General features: G+C 48.9%; 1 protein-coding gene across 4 annotated transcripts in view; it reads left to right on the top strand.

Annotated features, from left to right (window-relative positions):
* The window catches only part of adamtsl3 (ADAMTS-like 3), a 207,539-nt gene that overhangs the window by 182,713 nt on the left and 4,135 nt on the right, over positions 1–20,691 (top strand). For 3 of the 4 annotated variants that reach the window (XM_014411197.4, XM_024803595.2, XM_024803615.2), the window contains 10 exons: positions 3,886–4,623; positions 5,107–5,347; positions 9,943–10,067; positions 11,316–11,453; positions 14,181–14,363; positions 14,441–14,560; positions 15,070–15,324; positions 17,505–17,688; positions 19,953–20,157; positions 20,240–20,343. In XM_014411197.4, coding sequence (XP_014266683.3) covers positions 3,886–4,623; positions 5,107–5,347; positions 9,943–10,067; positions 11,316–11,453; positions 14,181–14,363; positions 14,441–14,560; positions 15,070–15,324; positions 17,505–17,688; positions 19,953–20,157; positions 20,240–20,343 — 2,293 coding nt within the window. The remainder of the gene's footprint in view (positions 1–3,885; positions 4,624–5,106; positions 5,348–9,942; positions 10,068–11,315; positions 11,454–14,180; positions 14,364–14,440; positions 14,561–15,069; positions 15,325–17,504; positions 17,689–19,952; positions 20,158–20,239; positions 20,344–20,691) is intronic. The other variant, XM_014411201.4, reaches the window with a different exon arrangement.

A 20,691-nucleotide genomic window follows, 5' to 3' on the forward strand; every position in this document is an offset into this window, starting at 1 on the left:
ACATTGGGCTTTAACCAAACTTTAAAATGCATTTTGTTTTTCGTTATAATTTTCACTCTTTAACCCAGATGGCTGATGTGTTTGATCACGGGCTAAACTTACACAGTGGATCATCTGCCTCCACCTCCTCCTGTCCCAGCATCCTCCTTCACTACATCCATGAACCTCCTGTGAGCTCATCCTCTTCTCCTCCTGCCTGGCAGCTCCATCTTCATCCTCCACCCCCTCTCAGCCTGACTCTGAGCTGTCCCTCTGATGGACTCATTTCCTGTCTCCCTCCCGATCAACATCTGAACATCTTCAGCTCAGCCTGTCTTTTCCTCAGCGACACGTCTCCAACCATCCACCACAGCAATCCTCACTACCATCTTGTAAACCTCACCTCCGTCTCTTGCTGCTCTCCTCCAGCAGCGTTGGACGTGTAGAATAAACAGCACTCTAGTCCACAGGTGTTAATGGAGGGGCTCCACATTTTCAGGAGAGGGTGTCACCCCTTGCCCTGCTTTAGACACACCCCTGTTGGAACATATAAAACCTTTAGTGGGGCTTTTACTGATGGTCTGATTGGATCTTCTTTTAATCGCAGAACATATTTCACTTGTCTAAAAACAAACAAGAACTTCAGGACATGAGAACAGGAAGTGCTAAACGCTAACTCGTGCTCTAGTCTGAGGACTCAGTGCAGACAAATTGTTTTTAGTACAAAGAAAGAAAAGACTTTCCTGAGGTCACAAATCCAAAGCAGACATAATGTGATGAATCCGGTCTCAGCGCTCAGTCGTAGATCTGTGCACGGCCGCTCGGCCCACTGTTTCAGAGTCCTGCCCTGCTCAGCATGACCGAATATCAAAAGTCAGAATGTCCTCTTCTGTTTCACTGATCGTGCTCATTGTATCGGCGTCTCTGCCGTCAGCTCACAGCTTTTATTTGAGTTAATGGTGTAAAGCAAAAATCCGGGTCCCTTTCAGAGGGAGGTGTTTGCATTTTCTCATGCCCTGAGTATGACCATCGATCAGCGTGGTTTATAACCATCATCACTCACAGAGACCCAAACTGCTCGTACTTGTTAGGACGTACTCTGCTTTTAGCTGACGCAGAGGTGTCACGCGGCCTGACCCGCGTCCCCCCGCAAGCTCTGAGGAATCCACTTAGCCGTCCTGCTCGATGTTAACTAAAGTACAGTCGGGAATTCAAATAAACACAGAGGGCCTCTGAGCCTAAACACATACCTCATCACCGTGGGTCACTGAGATGACTGCGGAGGTTCTGGGTAAGACCTCTGAAAGAACGCAGTAACGCGCAGTGTTACTCAGCTGTTAAAGTAAAGTTTAAACTCAGTGAGTGACTCATTAATGTCAGAGTCACAACAATAGCTTTACTACATATGTACATATCGCCGGTGTTAGATAAAGGAAGCTACCAGCTCCCCATGAACCAGCCGAGGCGGGCTGTCGCTGTTTACTGAGGCTTCAACATCACTTTTCACATGCAGATGCAGACGCAGCAGATGCAGACGCAGCAGATGCAGACGCAGCAGATGCAGACGCAGCAGATGCGTCTTTCTGTCTTTAGTTTCAAGTCTTGCTGAAAACAACATGATGTTCATGTTGGAGACGTCCTGTTACGCCCCCAGCCGAGGGGGCGTGTCAAGGGTGTCCTAGACATAACATGAGGTGTGACTCCTGACTCCTCCCACTCCCAAGTTCAGCAGCGGAGAATGAGTCATGTTGCTGAGCAGCAAACATCTTCAAAATGCTCTCATCTACCAACAAAGACATGAGCACATCCTGCCTCTTGAACTAATGGCCTTGTGTTCGCGCTTCTCACTCAAACACTCAAAGCTGTGAGCGAACAGCTGGCGCCTCGTTGCAGAGGAGCCAATGAGAGGGGCAGGTGGCTGTCAGGTGGACCTTCTACTTCTTCTAGTCCTCAGAAAAATATAACCTGAGATGAATTACACATGACACCTTAACGTATGTCATTATTTATTCTTTTTTTTTTTTTTTTTTTTTTGTGTCCCGTTTGGATCTTTAGCATCAGAATTGTTGTCTTAAGGCCAAGAAAGATGCCAAGCGGATTTATTTTACCAAGTGGAACATCATGGCCTTGCCATATTGGTCCATTTGATTGACCTTTATTATAATTATGAATTTATTTTATTTTCAGTTGCTACAAACGGGACAGACATGACTGGGGGATAGGACAGGGAGAGAGAATGAAAGAAAGAGAGGGAGAGAAAGAAAACCAGAGGGGAGAAGAGACGGTGAGAAGGGGGGAAGAAAGAATAAAAACAAAACACCTGGATCACCTGTATGGAGAAAAAAAACAGAAGAGAAAGCAAACAACAAAGAGCAACATAATAAAAAAACAGCACCATCACAATAAACTAGCTAGCAGTAGATATCAGTAGATACTAAATAATAAACGATATTGTGCAGCACGCAAGATAGACAGCGCACAATGTGCTTTGAGGCAGCAGCCAAGAAAGCTGTAGTCCGTGTCTGTGAATACCCGTGTGTACACCTGTGTGCATACCTGTGTGGATCAGCATGCTTGCATTCCAAAGGTTTCTCCATGTAACGATCTGCTAGGGAGTGTGGGGAGCCATAGCCCCGTCCTCCAGGGTATGAAGCAGGTATGGAGGAGATCCAGGCCCCCGACATCCAGAGGCCCCAGAGTACAAGGACCCGAGGAGGACCACCAAAGGGGGGGAACCGTGCCACCCTCCTGGGAAGAGCTGAGTGGAGCCCCAAAGGAGAGGTCACCCCACAGCTACGGAGCAGAGGCCAGAGGGGGTTGCAGTGGCGTGCCCGCGGGCTCTGCTGGCAGCCAGCTGTGCCAGAGAGGACCGAGCTTCAGGCCCAGAGGCCTGAGGGCATCCCACCCCCCGGAAGGAGCCCAGCCAGGCCATGTCATTATTTATTCAATAGAAACTCAAAGTGATTGTGAAGTTTGATTGTCTAAGAACTCTGCTGGCGTCTGTGCTCCTTGGCGTTGTGTTAACACACCTGCAGACCAGCAAAGTGTCAGAACTGCTCTTTACAGAGACACTCGCACCGTTGATGATCAGCTGATTGAGTGCATTTCATTTGCAGCACCTGTGCCTCACTTAGCACTCCACCACCACATCCAAACACGATCAGGTTAGGCTCCAAACAAACAACACAGCAGCCGCTGAAATACAGCGTCACAAAACCAGCGGCTGACTGCACTGTGTCTGTTTTATATACAATCAGTGGTTTCATTGGATAAGTCGCCCACTCTTGTTGCCTTGTTACCACTTCTTTAAATCAGATGATGTTCAGACACCTGAGGAAGACCAGGAGCCCTGAAAATACTGCAGCAGCCGTCACTGAAGGTTTATTTTATTTTAAGGAGGAGCTTCTTCCTGTAAGAGTAATGTAGTGTTTTTATAAGGAAACACCTGTCCTTATTCTGGTTCGACTGTTTCATGCACTGACATCATTTCATCATCATTTCAAAGTAGAAACATAAATGAAGAAAAAAAATGTCCATAATTAGCTTGAAAGATTAGAAATCAATAAGTCAAATGAACTTTGTTGGAACCAGAACAGGTACAGCAGCATTTCAGCTTTTAGTGGGAGAGGAAATATTGCCCTGGATGGTGGATGTGTTGGACAGAAGATGGAGCTGCCAGGGTGGAGGAAAAGAGGAAGACACGGAGGAGGTTCATGGATGTAGTGAATGAGGACATGGAGAGGGTTGGTGTGACAGAGGAGGGTGGAGCAGGTGGAGGCAGCTGATCCACTGTGGTGACCTCTAAAAAAGATGAATTGTTCCTCTGAAGTTTCTCAAACTTTAAACGTTTGTTGAAAATATTCACCATATTGAGAAGAAATGTCGTCTCTCTTTGATTCCTAACAGAGCACAAGAAGCAGATGAGACCCAAAGACTCGCGAAAAGCCGCTGTGAAGAACCAGGTCAAGCAGCCGGTGAGACGCCCTGCAAAGACTAGAGGCTACGAGGAGGGGATCAAACAGTGTCCCGCTCTCATTAGCACGCACAACATCTACATCCAGACCCGTAAAGAGAGGCGTCTCCACCTGACCGTTGGTGGCCACGCCTATCTTTTACCCAACACCTCTGTGGTCATCAAATGCCCCGTCAGAAGGTTCCCCAAAGCCTACATCCGCTGGCTCAAAGATGGCAGCGCCTTACCCAGCTCCCAGCGCCTGGGCGTCACCAAGTCCGGCTCTCTGAAGATCCAGTTCCTGGAGCCAGAGGACACCGGGGTGTACAAATGTGTGGCAGGACCCGCCTCAGACATTTTCACTCTCCAGCTGATAGGCGGTGACGGCAGTTCGGCGGGTAGACCGCCTGCTCCCGGACCCGACTGGGAGGAGATGCTGCCCAGCTGCTACAGCCACGACTCAGTCCTGAAGACGATCCGACCTGGGGCCCAGGTTTCTCTGGTGCCCGCTGGCGGACAGGAGGCCTCCCTGCAGCCACGGGTGGAGGAGAGACTGATCAATGTCACGCTGCAGGCTGATAGAGGAGAGATCCAGCAGGAGCAGGCCTCAGAGCTCATCTCCTCCCTGCTGACACACATGTCTCCTGCCCAGCTCTGGACCAGAACCACGAGGAGAGGAGGACAAGCTAAAGGTAAGCAGAGACCCAGCCGACCACACTGTGCAGGCGGTGTCTTTCTTCCAACACTTTTTCATGTCTTTCATTAAAAAGTTTGTCGATAGAAAAGAAAAAAATAAAGAACAAGGGAGCAGGAAAGACAATTGAAGGAAAAGGGACTAAAGGAAGGTGAGAAGGAAAGAGGTTAGTTGGTCGGTGGGTGGGTTTCTGTGGTGAGATCATCAGTGCCAGACTGCGGTCAGCTCGTCTGGCACCAACACTCATCCTGCCAGAAACATGTTCAGTGATTCTGAGGCTTGATGTGAACTTCCTGACGTTTATCTACATGACTGATTGAACTGCACTGCAGGTATACAGGTGTTCCTAATAAAGTGCTCCGTGTTTGTTGTGATTGCTGATGCAACCCCATCAGGTGTCTCTCCGTGTCATCGGCTGACCTTCCTCGGCCTCCTTTCTCAGGATAACCTTTTTTCTTTTTGCTTCCTGGTCCGTCCACAGACCGACTGCCCAACTGGTCCGAGCACTCTCCACTGGAGACGGTAGCAAAGAGACCAGCGATCATCAGACAGCAGCAGAGCGTCCCATCCACCTTTCAGAAGAACATCGACATCAGTATCGGACACAGCGCGCTCCTCACCAACGCCACACGGTCGCTGACCATCCGGTGCCCTGCGGAGGGATCCCCGCCTCCCAAAATCAGCTGGAGCAAAGATGGAGCTCTGCTGCAGCACTCTGACAGGTAGCAGAGCTGCGCTAGCTGACAGGCCAGTCAGTCTGATTCCGACTAATCGTTGACATGATTTATTTATCATGTGATATTTTTTAATTTGAGTGAACTCTGGAAGCTTCGTGTTTGCTTCAGGAAGTCACAAGATGCTCGGAGTGGCTCACAAATTCAAAATATAAGCTCCAAGTTATTTACAGCAAGTTAACAGGATGCTTTCCAGTTTGTAAGAATTTGCTTTTCAAAATAAAACCCACAGGACAATAAATGTGAACTATTGATGTTTACCTTTATCCAAAAATAAAAGCATCTGCATGGTAAAATGAGCCTATTTGAGGTGTGTGTCAAATTTTAATGACAGTTTTAAGGATTTCCCAAACGGTAGGTAGCACATGCTACAGGCTCATGATGTGTCTGAGTTTCAAAATTAAAGTCCTCAGAGAGTCGAAGGACACATTGAAGTTTCCTAAAATGTCAAAATAAAAGACTTAAGGTGACAAAAGGAGCGTACAGATTTACTGGCTTTTCAAAATAAAGTCTAGTGTTTCCCACTTCTCAGAATTGAAAGCATCCAACATGAGAACGTGTTACAGGGTTTTTTTCTTCAAACAGCACTTTGAGCTTGTTGAGTTTTCCTGTGATTTGCTGACACGATGCTGCCTCCAGGGTCCAGTTCTGGGTGTATTTAGCTCGTGCAGTCAGTCAGAGTCACAGCAGAGAGGAACAGAGATGAGGAAGCAGCTTCCCTCACCTGCCCTGCTTCTGTATCTTTGCGTTCGCTGCCCCTCATCACTTCTCCAACTGCAGCGTGTTAGCTGCTCTCCTCCTCCTCACTCTGTTAATTAGCTACAGCTCATGTTTCTCTTTGTGATCTTTTCCAGCTGCAACAGATGAAGCCTGGAAATATTCACAGTGAATTAATTGGGAAGCTAATTACACCGGTGGATCTCCCCGGCCTTCCCACATGTTTGCTGCTTTGCTGATGCCCCTGGTTCTCAGTGACTCCCCAGGAAGTCTTTGAAAGAGGCTGAATGCGTGTTTTTCACTTCCACAATCAGTCGGTGTTAACTAGCAGTCATAATTACTACTGACACCGCCTCAGTCGATGGTATGAGCTTCTACACCAGGCTAGTCACAGCTTTCCCGATTAGTTCTGCTTGTTTATTTAAAGAGTGCCGTCTCTGAGCCTGACAGGAAGTCATTTATCAGTTCTGATCAAAGGTTTGAGCACGTGACCACGATACCTCTTGTAAGCAGTACAGAGGAGAATTGCTGGTGCATTGTGGGAGGACCCAGCAGCCTGAGCCTGCAGCAGCATGACTGAAGGAGGCTTCAGCAAAACGCCATATCACCGACCCAACTATCGCCTTTATCAGGTCTGCAGAACATTGAACGAGTTTGAACCTCGTTCAGGTTTTTGCTGATGTGTCTGTAACTCTGTCTAATCTGTGGTCGAAGGCTCAGCTGTCAGACAAAACATTTGTCTTCCACTACTTTTACTTTTTAGGTAAAAATGATCACGTATTTGTTACAAGAAGCTGGTATTTAGTCTTTTTGTTATGCATCCATCCTCTTGGATTTATCCAGCTGTTTTAGGGTGAGGGGCGGGGTACACCCGGGACAATTTAGAATGAGCCATTAACCCAACTCCACTAACTGCATGTCTTTGGACTGTGGGAGGAAGCTGGAGTACCGGAGAGGACCCACGCAAACTCCACATGTGGGCTGATGGTGGAACTGGACCTTCTTGTTGTGAGGCCACCACTGTACCACTGTGCTGTCCTTGTGTTATTTTTAATTAGTTGTAGCCTTTAAGTCATGGATATCAAACATTGATCCTTTAGGTCAGACGTTCAGTTTGAGGTGGTCGGAGCCGTGTGTGAGTCTGACCGCTGTTTCCAGCCTCACGGGTTGAGAAAGTAAAATGAGAGAATGCTGTGAATCATTTATTCTGTTCACTGATTTATAAAGTCGGTCCCTCCACAGATGAAAGTTTTGGCACATGAGGTGAGCCGGCACATTTTATCAGTGGGTTTATTGACTTTGAGCCGTGATGCTCATTTTAACAGGCCGTGTTACGATGCAGTGTTTGGATGTGAAACCTCACTGAGTGGCTCTGGTCCAATGAATATTGATGAAGCAGGATGACCACACATTTTGCACTCGTGTAGTTTCGTCCATGTCAGCCCACCCTTTTCAAAAACTGGAACTTGTGAAATGCAGATGGAGGTTTGCGAGCTGCGACTCACTGCGACGGAGCCCATGCGTGGGAGCAGGAGCTGCCAATCACAGCACGACCGAGTGTTTCTGCCCCGATGCGTTACACAACACGACCTCTTCTTCATCCTCCGAGCTCGCCGGCCCTGTGCCGCTGTCATCATGAGTCAGGTTTAAACCCGCTGAACTGGCCTGGTCCAAATCGTGCCACTGATTGGTTCTGCAAAGTGTGCAGGATGGATTATTGATTAATGTCCTGATAAAAGTCCAGAAAACGTGGCAGCAAACAGCTCGAAAGCTTATGTTTAAATAGTTTTTTCTCTCCGTGTTTCTGTAGCAACTTTTCCTCCTGTGATATGCAAACGATTTAACCTCATCGTATTGATTAAGCCCATAGTGTGGAATCTGGCAGTGATGGTAATGGCACAAACCCTTTGATGTCTGGGGGACGTTAGAGGAGTTTTGTGAGCTTCGGCTTCATAGTTCAGCAACAGTTCTGTGTTTCGTGGCTGCAGTCTGATCATTTTGTGACCTGATGAGCTGAAAACCCAGTTTTGTAAAACGAACGAGCTGCTGTGGAGAGATGGCCGAGGCTTTTCCACTGAACTGGTCTGACTGTCTCCTGAGGTCTTCATCATTTTCTTCTCCTCTTGCTCATCTCTTCCTTAGAGATTTTCAGCACAATGAGTCAGATAAAGAAAATCAGTATCAGTTTCATGTCTGTACATTGAGAGCAAATCTAAAAGAAACGCTTTGATATTTGCTAGTTTCAGTATGAGAGGAGTCCTCGTGTTCCTCATTCTGTTTATTTAAGTGATTTAAGGAGGAAACAAGCCACGACAGGTGGTGCTAGCCTCCGCCTCCCTGCTGTGGCGCTCAGCTGCTTTTAATCACGTCCTGAACTTGTCTGTAAGATGCGCTGAGATGAAATTGCTATTGATTTTCCGATTTGATGCCGGGTAAGCCGGTAAACAAACACATTTCCAAAAATGTCAGACGGTTCTTTTAATCCGAGCGCGAGAGAAAGAACCTCTGAGGACGGTCGGGAATCTGAACGCCCGAGTGAGACGGACACTTGATTGACATTTACAAGACCTGTGGGCTGCAGAGGAAAACACAATGTTCTGCAGCCGCCCTTGACTGAGTTTTATCAAAGTGCTGAAACTGTGGCGCGAGCTGAGCGTGATAACAGCTGAAGTTAGCTCTGCATCACGCTGTGCTGCTGACTGACCTTTTAAAAAGGACTTTTATCAGATTTAGCAGGTCTGCAGCATTTATTTCTTTTATTCCTCAGTGAAAAGTTCACGTCTGTGTTATTACGGCGGAGACACAGATCAAAGAACAAGTACGTCTCTTCCATTGCAGTGAAGGAGAACAGTTATGAGTGCCTGATCTACATGCAAATCACTGCTGTCTGGAATACAGAGCTGCAGAGCAGTTCTAAAAGGCTGCAGCACAGAGTGTGTGTGCGCTGTAGCACCGTGGTTTAAAATATCTCTAGTAACTGTACTGCTGCAAAGCTTAGTGTGAGCTTTGTGAGCATGTTGTGTGTCACTCCTCAGGCCTACAGTTGGAAGACGGGGCGTCGCTGAGCCCGGCGACGTGGACAGCTCTCTGGTTCTTTTGGCCCGGTGCTGTTTGCTCCCCTTACAGGGGAGGGGTGTTGTTTTAGTCTAAAGGCCACCTGTACGTAGCGACGCACTCGTATCTCCTCACGTTGTAGCTGACAGCTGTCTGACAGACTCTTACTGCATAACGAAGCCTCTAATGAATCTCCTCTCAGTGATTCTTGTATGTAGTTGCTTCTGTTATGAGAAGATGAACCTGGTACCTGAAAAACTTTGCTTTACCAAAGATTTTTTAACCTGCTGCTACAAATAATAAAATCTTACAGAAGTTGTCTGCACAGCTCAGTCTGTTTGTGTGCGCCGCCTCAGCCATTTGTTACATTTACACTTGTTAAAATGTTACATTCTCTGACAGCGATTATATTCTGATGGCATATTCAAGGTGTGACATCACTCTGAGGTTGTGGGCAGGAGGGGGAACAAAGGTGCGACGTTTGTGTTAATATAACGACACCTGGCTTTGCAAAAAAAACCCCAAAACGTCAGGTTTAAAATGTTAGAGAGCTACAGGCTTCTTCTGTGAACAATAAAATAGCACTTGCAGTTTCTTCCTTGTGTTTCTCTGTGTTTGGGTGATGATCTCCTCATCTACAGCTCAACAAAGTTCCTCTGTATCCAAAATTATTCACCAGTCCCTCAGCGGAGACTCTTCGCCCGTTTTAGCTGCCCCACTTTGAAAGAAGTACTAGAATATGAGGAAGCCGTGTTCTCCTTGTTGGCATGAGTTGGGTAAAAAGTAAAAATGTTTTCCTCGTGTGTCCGCAGGGTGTCCTGGGATCGAGCGGGCCTCCACATCCTGCAGCTCCGAGCGTCTGACAGAGGCCAGTACAGGTGCGCCGCTGCCAACGCGCTGGGCTCAGACTCGGAGGCTTCCCAGCTGCTGCTGGCAGGTGTGCTCTTTGTTGCAGTTCACTCGTCTCACGTAAGGTTGCATTTGTATGCACATCTTCTCCAGTTCCAGTGGAGGTTTTGTAATTTCCCTCGTGGCTTTTCTTAACTATGTTGATGAATATCAATCCCGGCCTGCTTTGTCTGTGAGCGCGCGGTAATAAATGGATTTATAAATATATACGTTTACAGATTTCACCGTCTTACTCAGCCTGCAGAAAAGAGTGTGGAACAGCTGTGTTTGTTCACAACATGAACCTAGTTCTTCTTTTCCACTGGTGTCGTGTGTGAGGGATTATTTTCCACTTGCGATCTACAGGAACACAACGCTGTGGCTCCGTCTCAGCCTGCTCCATGACTGCAAACAAACCCGGGTGGTGGGGTTTAATGATTTATACAGTCCTGGAATCACAAACTAATTTTTTTAGCTTTTTTGGGTGGGGGGGTGGGGGGGTATTCTTCCAGATTGATTCATGTTCATTCACGAATGTTTGTATCCAGTAAAGCTGCAGCACTGATCGCAAAATAATCAGCCTGAAGTTCGGGAAGCTGATCTGTTGGCACAAGAAATAACAGTTGAATCACTTTCTGATATTTTCTTATTCTGTTTATGTCCAGACAATCAGAAGGTTAACAGGAAATAATATTGAATGTGCAGTTTCTGTGTTCGATGTTGTAATTTAAACAGCGGGTGAGTTTATTTTGCATTTTGACACAAGGCGATCGGGTCTAATAATGAATTCACTGAACTTCCACGCGGACGTTACAGTTACTCTCTGAGGAAAGTGAGTGATTAAACCCAAAAGTGCAAAATGTCATTTCTATGCCGATGACACAGTGATGTCATTTCCTGTGTCTAACCAGCCTCCGTGTCATTTACCATGAACTTTGAATGCAGCACAACTTCACTTTGTCACCACTGTCTCACACTTACATGGACGGGCTGCAGTGCTGGACACAGTTTGTCTGATATTCATCACAAATCTGGACTCTTTACCCTCGAAAGCCGACTAGAAGTAACTGATGAACGTCTTTTCAGAAATGAGGAGTTTCTGGGATATTTGAGGCAAAATAGATGTTTTTACATCAGAGGTTAGTCGTGGTCTCTGCTCATCTAGGTATCCTTGGAAAAACCTGGAGACTCTTCTAATGGTTGTCGAATCACGACTTTATTGATATATACTGTCATTAAGGGTACGGGAGGATGTGATGGGAGCTCAGTGGCTGATGCAGTTTGTGTGAATCTTCAGAGCCTCCGGCCATCGCGGTGTCCTGGAGGAACGTCTCAGACCACGGGGGGATGCTGGGCCACAGCTTGACAGCCACTGTCGGAGGACAAATCAGCATTCGTCCAGGCGCCAACCTCACTGTGGACTGTCCCGTCAGTGGTAGGTCACAATACCACACAAATCAAAGGTCTGCATATCCAATCTCAAAAACCCCGGCGTCCTGTTTTCTTGGCCTTTATTTTGCATCTACAGCACATAATTCAATGAAAAAGATGGTCTGCTGTATCTATAAAACGATGTTGTTATGTTATTGTGTGTGAAGTCTGTGCATGAAGCAGAAACGTGAACGCACAGCAGGCTCCGCCTCTCGTCTCACCACCACAGACAAAGCAGAAAGACGCAAAGGTTTACTTCCTGTGCAGATAACAAACGTCCTCATAAAAGCCTGCAGACACAGATTTAGGTCCCCACAACATCAGTAACACACACACACACACACACACACACACACTCATCTAAATGTATACACACTGACTGCTGCTTCTCTCATCTCATCCAATCACAGAGTGATGAAAACATCTGATCAAACAGTTTATGTGGAGCTGGTTACAAAAGGTTACTGCACTGAGAGCTGACATGATATCAGCTGTGTGTGTGTGTGTGTGTGTGTGTGTGTGTGTGTGTGTGTGTGTGTGTGTGCGTGTGCGCGCGTGCGCGCGTGTGTGTGCACGTGTGTGTGTGTGTGTGTGTGTGTGTGTGTGTGTGTGTGTGTGTCAGCAGGCTGAAGCGGTGAGATAAACCAGATTGAAAGTAATTTTTCATCTGATTGGGTGAAGTGAAGTCTGTAATGGAAAGTGACATCTTGGAAAATCAGAGCATTCTCCTGTTGGCAGCTGGGTGTTCATAGCTGTCTGATCTAAGAGTGAGAGTCACGTTTGGACGCCTCACTTCAGGAGTTCACCTCACTCACCTCAATATATGAAGTGCTGAGAGACTAAACTCTGAGCTGTGTCCAAGTCCTGATCAGCTCGTACGCTGCTGCTGCAGAAAGACAGCTGGAAGCTGAAATCCTGTTCGACCAGTTATCCGGTGCACACGGTCTGAGCTGCCTCCTGCCTTTGTCCACACTGACTCTAATGAAGACACACGAGAGTTAAAGAGCTGTGAGCCAAGCTGCAGTTCCTTCGTTCCATCAGAGGTTTGCTCCTTTAGCTTGTAGCTGGAAGATTCCCAGACAAACACTCTTATTTTCATGATCCTGATTCTGCAACAAGCAGTGTTCACTCATCTTCTCCCAACCACCTGGGTGGCAGGGCGGCAGTGTAAGCAGAGATACCCAGCCACCTCCTCCAGTGGGACATTTCCCAATGTTCCCAATGTTCCCAAGCCAGCTGGGAGACATGAGTGTCTCACCTCCAGGAGGTATCCTTGTCAGATGGCTGAACCGCCTCAGCTGGCTCCTTTTGGAGGCGCAGCAGCTCCTCGGCCAGGCGCTCGTCACAGGAAGTTGGTCTCTGCCGCTTCTGTCCTCGAGCTTTTTTCTGTCAGTTTCCACCCAGAGTGTCAGATCATTTAAGGTGCGAGTGGGAGCGTAGGCTGACCAATCAGTCGACAGCTTTACCGTCAGACTCAGGAAAACAAATCAGCAACGTGACAGCAGACGCCGCATCGATCTGTCCGTCAATCTCCCGCTCGACTCCTTCCAGAAAATTTCTCCAACTGGACCTGAACAGTCCAACCTGCAGCTGAGAACCATCATCATCATCATCGTCAGTTAATTCCGGCTCAGCCTCAGTGTGAGCTGCAGGTCGGCGTGCCACTCAAAGGTGGGTGTGGTCACAGAGTTCTCAGAGACTTCCTGTACATGCGGCTCAAAGTGTGGGACAACCTGCTCTTGCTGAGCTGCAGCTCTGCAGGAGCTGTGTATCTCTGCACGTGACACACGTGTTTCAGGCTAAATCAACATTTTTCCTTCCCCGTCTCCGTTCATGCACAGGAACAACAATTATCTGTCTCTGCTCGTCTCAGCTGGGACTCCAGACCCTTTAAGTATGTCACCTTAATATGCCGTATATATGTTCTGTGCATAAAATTAACATTTCATGACTCGTTTATGCTTCTAATTTTCACAAGTAAACAGAAGTACTGCTTTAATTACTGCATGCTAATTATTTCTGCCTACATTTATTTGGGGGTGTTTGAAAAGGCGGCGAGTCCAAGTGGAGTGTTCGTGGTGTGTTGGGGTGTAAGCATCACAGAGATTGGGAAAACACGTCGTGATATCTCTGTGTCAAAAAAGGAAAAGAAGCGCTTCTCCTGCAGAGCTGTGCTGCTAAACAGGGAACGCTTGTGGAAGTCGATTCGCAGGAATCCACGGCGGGAGCAGCGTGGGGTCTGACCCCGACACACCGAGGAGCACAGAGAGCCTGTGGGCTCTGCAGACTCTCACGCTGATCCTCGCTTCACATCAGACGCAGGAAGTGAAGCCGTGTGAAGTTCAGCCAGAGTTTGATTTCAGATTCACGTCAGAGCTCGCGCTCAGCTTCAGGCCGGACTCTGCTCCTCCTCTGACAGAGCAACAGTGTTTCTCTACATCCTGACTCCATAACTGTGTCGCCAGCTCGTCCTCGTCATGACAAATACTGCATCAGTCAAACGCCGTCCAAATAGTTTGATTGAATGGCATTTGTAATAAAATTCAGAGGAAGACCATGTAATACAGCAATCAGAGGAGCTTTGGCAGCAGCGGGAAAGAAAAACTCCCTTTAAACAGGAAGCAACACGTTCTTCTTCCTCCAAATTCCCTGCAGCGTCAGGATTCATCTCACCATGTTTGACCTGTTCTGTTGTTGTTACATTTTTAACGCTCCTTTCTCCGTCTGTCAGGTGTTCCTCGCCCCACGGTGCTGTGGCACAGGAAGGACGGGCTGTTGGACGCCGGCGCCGTCTCCCTGCCGTCTGGCTCGCTGTGGATCCGAAACGTTTCCGTGCACAACCAGGGCACCTACTCCTGCGCCGCCACCAACGCCATAGGAAAGTCGACCGCCTCCACAGTCCTGAAGGTCCACGGTGGGTTCACACATAAAGCCGACCTCTCGCCATAATCGCTCGCGTTGGGTCACGTGGAGTAACGTTTGTGTGTGCAGATCCAGCCGGAGGGAGCCGGGTGCTTCCAGCGTCTCAGGAGCTGAGCAGGAGGAGAGTCCTCATGGCGTCACGGCGCGGCACGAGCGTCTTCATCAAACCTGGAGACGTCCTGCGCATAGGTACGCTTTACTCACCTCTGCTGTCACAGTCACGGCCGGTTTCTCACATGATAACCAACGAAGACAACATCCTGTGCCCGGAGCCGCAGACTGACCTTTAATGTGATGACCAGATAAATATAGCAGACAAAACCACGACATCCTCAGACGGATTGGATTTGCTGTTTGTTAATATAAAGGGTTTGGAAAGGTGGCTTCACAGGCTTTTATTAAAAGAACTGAAAACTGGTTCAGTGTCAGAATAAAATCGTCTTTGACTTTAGATTTTATCGGATTTAAAGTTAAGGAGAAGATCTCAGTCACAGCTCCGGTCTGAGTCTGCTGAATAACAAGGTCGAGCCGCCTCCCATCGCTGAGCTGCTCTCACATTAAGCAGCGCGCTCCCCTCAGATGGATTTCTTTCATCCATTAGCGCTGCATTAGTGTCTGAACTTGATGGAGTTCCTGTTTAGCATTTTCAGCGTTATAGTTTTAGAGACATACATTCTTTCTGCTCCTGCCTGTCGCAGGCTGTCCGGTGGTTTCCGACCACAAACCGCCTGTGCGCTGGGAGTACAACAACCGGACCCTGAAGGAGGTTTCGGCTCCGGCTCACTCCCCAGATCCCGGTCCGGGTCAGGGTCTGCAGCACAGGATGCTGGTGGGGGGTCGTGTGCTGGAAGTCAGCACGCTCCAGGGGAAGTTCGCGGGCCGCTACAGATGCCAGACCTTCATCAACAGCACCAGGCAAATCCTGTCAGCCTGGATATACGTTCACAGCGAAGGTGAGTGTTTACGCCGCCTGCCTGTGGACACAGACAGTGGACAGGGACGCTTTCCCAGGACGGGAAGTTTTCAAAATGCAGGGTTACTATACTGTGCATGTCTCATATCAGCGGCTATCTAATGTACATGAATATCATGATATGCAGTGATCAGGTTGGTCTGGAAGCAACAGGGCTGCAGCTTAAGCTCCATGGAAAATGTCATAAAGTCTGAAACGAGAGGGCGTGTTCATAATGTGAGCGTGGACGACGGTGACGTGGTTCCTGAAGCTGGAAAACCTCTCCACCGTTAAAGCAGGCGGTAAAGGAAGCACCGAAGCTCCTTTCCTGAGTGTTTCCACGACTCTTCTCAGATTGTTATGATCTAACTGAATTTTTATTATGTGCTTGAAAACATTTTTACGCTCTCGCTGATGCTGAAGCTGCATCTGCATGAATAAACTCAGCAAATGATGTCAGTAGTTCTGGAGAGGAAGGTAAACACAGGCAAACAGAGCGAGCTGGAAGTCATGAGACGAATGATAATTGGACCGAGTGAGCGATAAATGGCAGGAAGCGCGTCTCCTAATTCGTGCGTGGGTGGCGAGGAGTGCTTAATGCGTCTGAGAGGACGAGAATCCAAAAGCTGCTTAAAGTGTGAAGCTTAGTTAAAGTAAATACATTAAAAACAAAAAGCGGTTTGTGGAAACGTCTCCTCGAGACAAGTGGAGCATCCGGGGAACGCTGAGGGGAGGGAACGTCCCGGGTGGATGAGGTGTTTCATCTCTGGAAGCTGCCGGTGTCAGCGCCGAGCTGGCGTCACACGGCCTGACTTTATTTGGCTCTCCAGAGTGGAAAAATCTCATGTGGGAACAAACTGAGCATCATTTCTATCAAAGAAACGATGAATGACCCACACGATTATTCAGGTCCAGCCCAGCTCTGCAGGAATGAAGCGGCTCCATCTGCACGCCGCTTCTTTGTCTCTGTGACACCGTCCCTTCCTCTGCCTCGGACGTCTCCCTGCCTCCACTGTGGCCGTTTCAGCATCTGAAATTAAACATTGAGAATCTGTGCAGGCGCGTGCGCGACACGTTAACGTCTCAGGGTGGTGTTTGACGCCGCCGCTCAGGCTTTGCATCCTCTGTCACCGCTGCCAAATCTTACTGTGACGGGATGCTGTGGCATTCCTCCGAGCCCCGTCCCGGTTTGGCCTGTAGCTTCTACAGTCTTCCCTTCAAACTGCGGCCGTGTGGATAACGAGGCACGGCTCTGCCATTTGGAACAGCTGTCAGCGAAGAGATCGCCTCTGCATGCAGATGATGCAGTCCAGCACAGAGTCTATAAATCAATAAATGTATAGATCAGAAGTCGATTTCACCGACCTTAGAGCTGTCACGTATTCTGTGGAGCGTCTGATGTCAGTCTGATGGGAACCGGTGGATGAGTTTGAATAGATTTAGCGTTTGTGTCTGAGACGCACAGACGGTGCAAAGTGGCTTAAAGCTGCATTCCTTCTACCGTCCAGCAGGGGGCAAAGAAGCAGGTCGGAGGCCGCTCTGCTGAGCTTTGATTTGATCTTTGCTGATGAGTTTCTGGTCTCAGTCGTTGGTCTCAGTCTGTTGGAGTCAGAAAGGCCGATTAAAGAGGGATAACTGTGGGTGGGGCTACAGGTTTGGCGCTGTAGAGCTAAAATCTCAATTTGGAGTAAAAATCTTTCTTCTGGGGATTTTGTGATAAGAGGGTTCAAAGGTAGCTGGAGTTCTAGATTCTAGTTTACGTCACAACACCATGAAGCGCTTTAGCGACGCTGCTGTTTGCTGGAGTTATCTTTGGAAGCAGAGAACATCCTGTCCTAAAGCCCTAACCGACCAATCAGCACGCAGTTAGCAGGACGCTGGTGTTGCTGAGTCAAAAGCAGCTTCATTCACTAAAGTCAGTTTATTTCAGCTGTGACACGTTATCCATGTTGGATAACAACTAAAGTAAAATGTGTTGAGCTCTGGTTTTATTGGACTGCTGCCCCCTGCTGTACACGGGGGCTAACAGGAAGTGACCAATGGTGACATCATGGCGGCCACATCTCTCCTCATACAAACCGACTGACCGTCACTGAGAGCCCAGAAGCTTCTGCTGATTTACAGAATACTCGTTCGATTGTGGATCTCATGCATCTCCATGTTTCCTCTTTCGTTCTGCAGAGTTTGGCTGGAGATTCGGGGGCTGGACCACTTGCAGCACTTCCTGCGGGAGCAGAGGGACGTGGCTGCGGCGGATCCGATGCGTCTCTCTGGACGGAAAGGACGTTCACCCCGACATGTGTCAGCGCGTACCGAAACCCGCCACATCCCCGGTCCCCTGCAACAGACAGGCCTGCCCCCCCAGGTACGCTCGATCGCCATGTTCACCTGAGCGTGGACGCCGAGCGCGTTAACCAGCTGTGCAGTCCGTCCTGCTGGCGTCGAGCTGCATTTCAAGGAATGATGGAAGTTACTGTCTAAGCTTCGTTTCTCTTTTTGGGGGCGTGTCCAGCACAAGGCAGCTCCTCCCAAAACTTCTGAAAATGGTAAATGGTAAATGGCCTGTATTTATATAGCGCTTTACTAGTCCCTAAGGACCCCAAAGCGCTTTACATATCCAGTCATCCACCCATTCACACACTGGTGATGGCAGCTACATTGTAGCCACAGCCGCCCTGGGGCGCACTGACAGAGGCGAGGCTGCCGGACACTGGCGCCACCAGGCCCTCTGACCACCACCAGTATGCAACGGGTGAAGTGTCTTGCCCAAGGACACAACGACTGAGACTGTCCAAGCCGGGGCTCGAACCGGCAACCTTCCGATTACAAGGCGAACTCCCAACTCTTGAGCCACGATCGTTGATCTGAAAAGAAGACGGTTCGCTGTTCTGGCAAATCCAGGAGAACCGCCCGCGTGCGGCGTTCTCTCGGTCGGTCGGGTGCAGCTCAGCGTTTGTCAGAGAGGGAGGGTACCTGTCTAGTGGCTCCGCCCATCAAGCGTCCAGTGCTGGGGAGCAGGGCACTAATGTGGGCAGGTGTCCGAGGTGTTAGCTGTTTTGTAAGCAGACGATGTTCAAACATCTTTAATCACATTCGAGCCGTAGCCTCTCCTGTCACCTGCCGACGTGTTTTATTAAAGGAACTTCTTCAAAAACAAGCGAGAGCAGCGCTTCCTGTGAGCGCCGCCGCGATATTGACAGATTATAGCATAAAGCTGCCGACTGACTGACATTTTTCCTTTCCCGCTCTGAGTTTCGTGCCCGCGGTGCGTCAGCTCCTTCGCACGCCGACTTTGATGAGCAGAGGGTCGGCCGCTAATGAATCACCGAGAGCAGCAGAAGTGTAACTCTCAGCAGAATCTGCTCACCCCGAGTCCCCCCCGCTGCTGCCAGCCCTGCCAGCCTGCCTTTACCTGCCTTTACAGCCCATCAGTCAGCCCCCCCTCCGGCTCTGCTGCCACACACTGAGTCAGCTTCACTCGCTAATGCAACACAAATGACCCGCTGTTAGCTCGGCTCGGGATGCAACTGTAGTGCTGCAGGCTGACGGAGCTCTGTGTTTACAGCTACAAGCATGGGTGGAGATTTCAGTCCGGGGGGGGGCATTGTAATTCATCTCACCTCAAGCTTTAGTGCTCTTTGGCAAGTCTGTGGTCACGGGTTGGATGGAAATCATTCTTCCAAAAGAATAAAATAAAAATACTCCTCGTTTGGTCTGATGGAGGAGCCGAGTGCTCTTCCCAGTTACTCAGTTACACAGTTAATCGTGGAGCATCGCTGCCATCAGGACACGACAGCTTGTTCCCGTTTACGCAATTTCAGAAATTAAGCAGCGTGTCGGTTTTTCAGGCTCTTCTGTTCAATCGAGTCTCAGAAATTTGGGCGCCATATTTGACGCTCAGCGTCGGTTGAGAATCACTCCATGTTTTTATCGTCTAAGAAACAAACTTCACTCAGACTGCAGGTGTCAAAGGCAGACCTGAGGTGGCTGTAAGGCTCTTTTTACAACAAACCTGCTCTATGGGACGCCACTAACAGGAAGTTTAGGCTTCTACATTTTAGGTTTCACTTTAACATCTTAGTTTGAGCTTTTCGAGCTCTACATGGTGAAGCTCCCCAGTGAATCTCTGACCTGCTTCTTCCCCAGCAGGGTCAGGTCTTCAGGTCAGAGGTCACTGTTGGTCAAACCTTTTCAGGCACTGAGGCTGTGGACTTGTCCTCTGTCGTCTCCACGCTGTGCAGACTCTGCTGAAGACATTTCTATACAAACGAGCTTTTAATAAATTTTCATTGTTTTATTCAGATTTCTGGTTTTATTGTGAAGCACTTTGTGATTTTTATCTATTTTTATCTATGAATACATTTCTTCAGTGACATTTCCTCTTAAGAGGACCTGGACTGTGCCAGCAAAGATGGCAGCATAACAGCCTCAGGATTCCCAATCGTTCCGCCTTTTCCTGTAGTTTGTCACCCCTGGTTTCCTCGGGAGGAGCCTGAGAGGAGTTAAAACGAGACGAGCGCAGCTTTGACAGATTCTTCTTTCCAGGAAGAGACGAAATGTTTGGACGGAGTTTCATTTGAAGCTTTTTATTGCGTTTGTGTGCTTCGTGTGTCGCTGTCTTCGTGTCAGATGGTCGGTGTCGGAGTGGTCAAAGTGCTCGGCCTCATGCGGCGCCGGCCAGAAGCAGCGGCGGGTCACGTGTCAGCAGCTCGACGCCGGAGGTGCGGCGAGAACGCTGCCGGCGGCCGCCTGCGAGGGGACGAGTCGGCCGGCGGACACGGAGCCGTGCTCCGCCAATAACTGCCCCGTCTGGGTGACCAGTCCGTGGGGGAAGGTAGAGTCAGACGTTTAATCAGACATGTGCACGTGACACGGTGTAGGCAAGTCGCCTTCAGCTGTGACTGTTTGAATCTTAGTGCTCGGGGAGGTGTTTGGGCCCCACCACCACCCTGCAGAAGAGATCGGTCGTCTGCCAGCACGCCAACGGCTCCTCCTACACAGACTGTGACCTCCGGAGCAGGTACGCACGCGCTCAGACACCAAATGACTCTTTCATACAACTGAAATGTTCCCAAACTGTTCGATCTGTGCGTCACTCTGGCTTCTACCTGTGTCGGTCTGCAGGTGTGTGTTGTTATAGTATATACACTGAGCGCTATTATCTACCAGCACTGCATTTTTATTGAACGTCGTATTCTTCTTATTATGTGTCCTGGGTCTGTTCGCCACCCCAGTCAGGTGGAGGAGCAGCGACTCTGACCGACCACAGCCTCGTTCTCTCGGTCGCTGCTCACATCTCGCCGCCATATGTGAGGGCGGGAACACGGATCAGCCGGCGATGTGACAGATTTGCTCACAGTCAGCTTCT

Source organism: Maylandia zebra, linkage group LG1 (assembly GCF_041146795.1).
Source record: "Maylandia zebra isolate NMK-2024a linkage group LG1, Mzebra_GT3a, whole genome shotgun sequence".
NCBI lineage: Eukaryota > Metazoa > Chordata > Actinopteri > Cichliformes > Cichlidae > Maylandia > Maylandia zebra.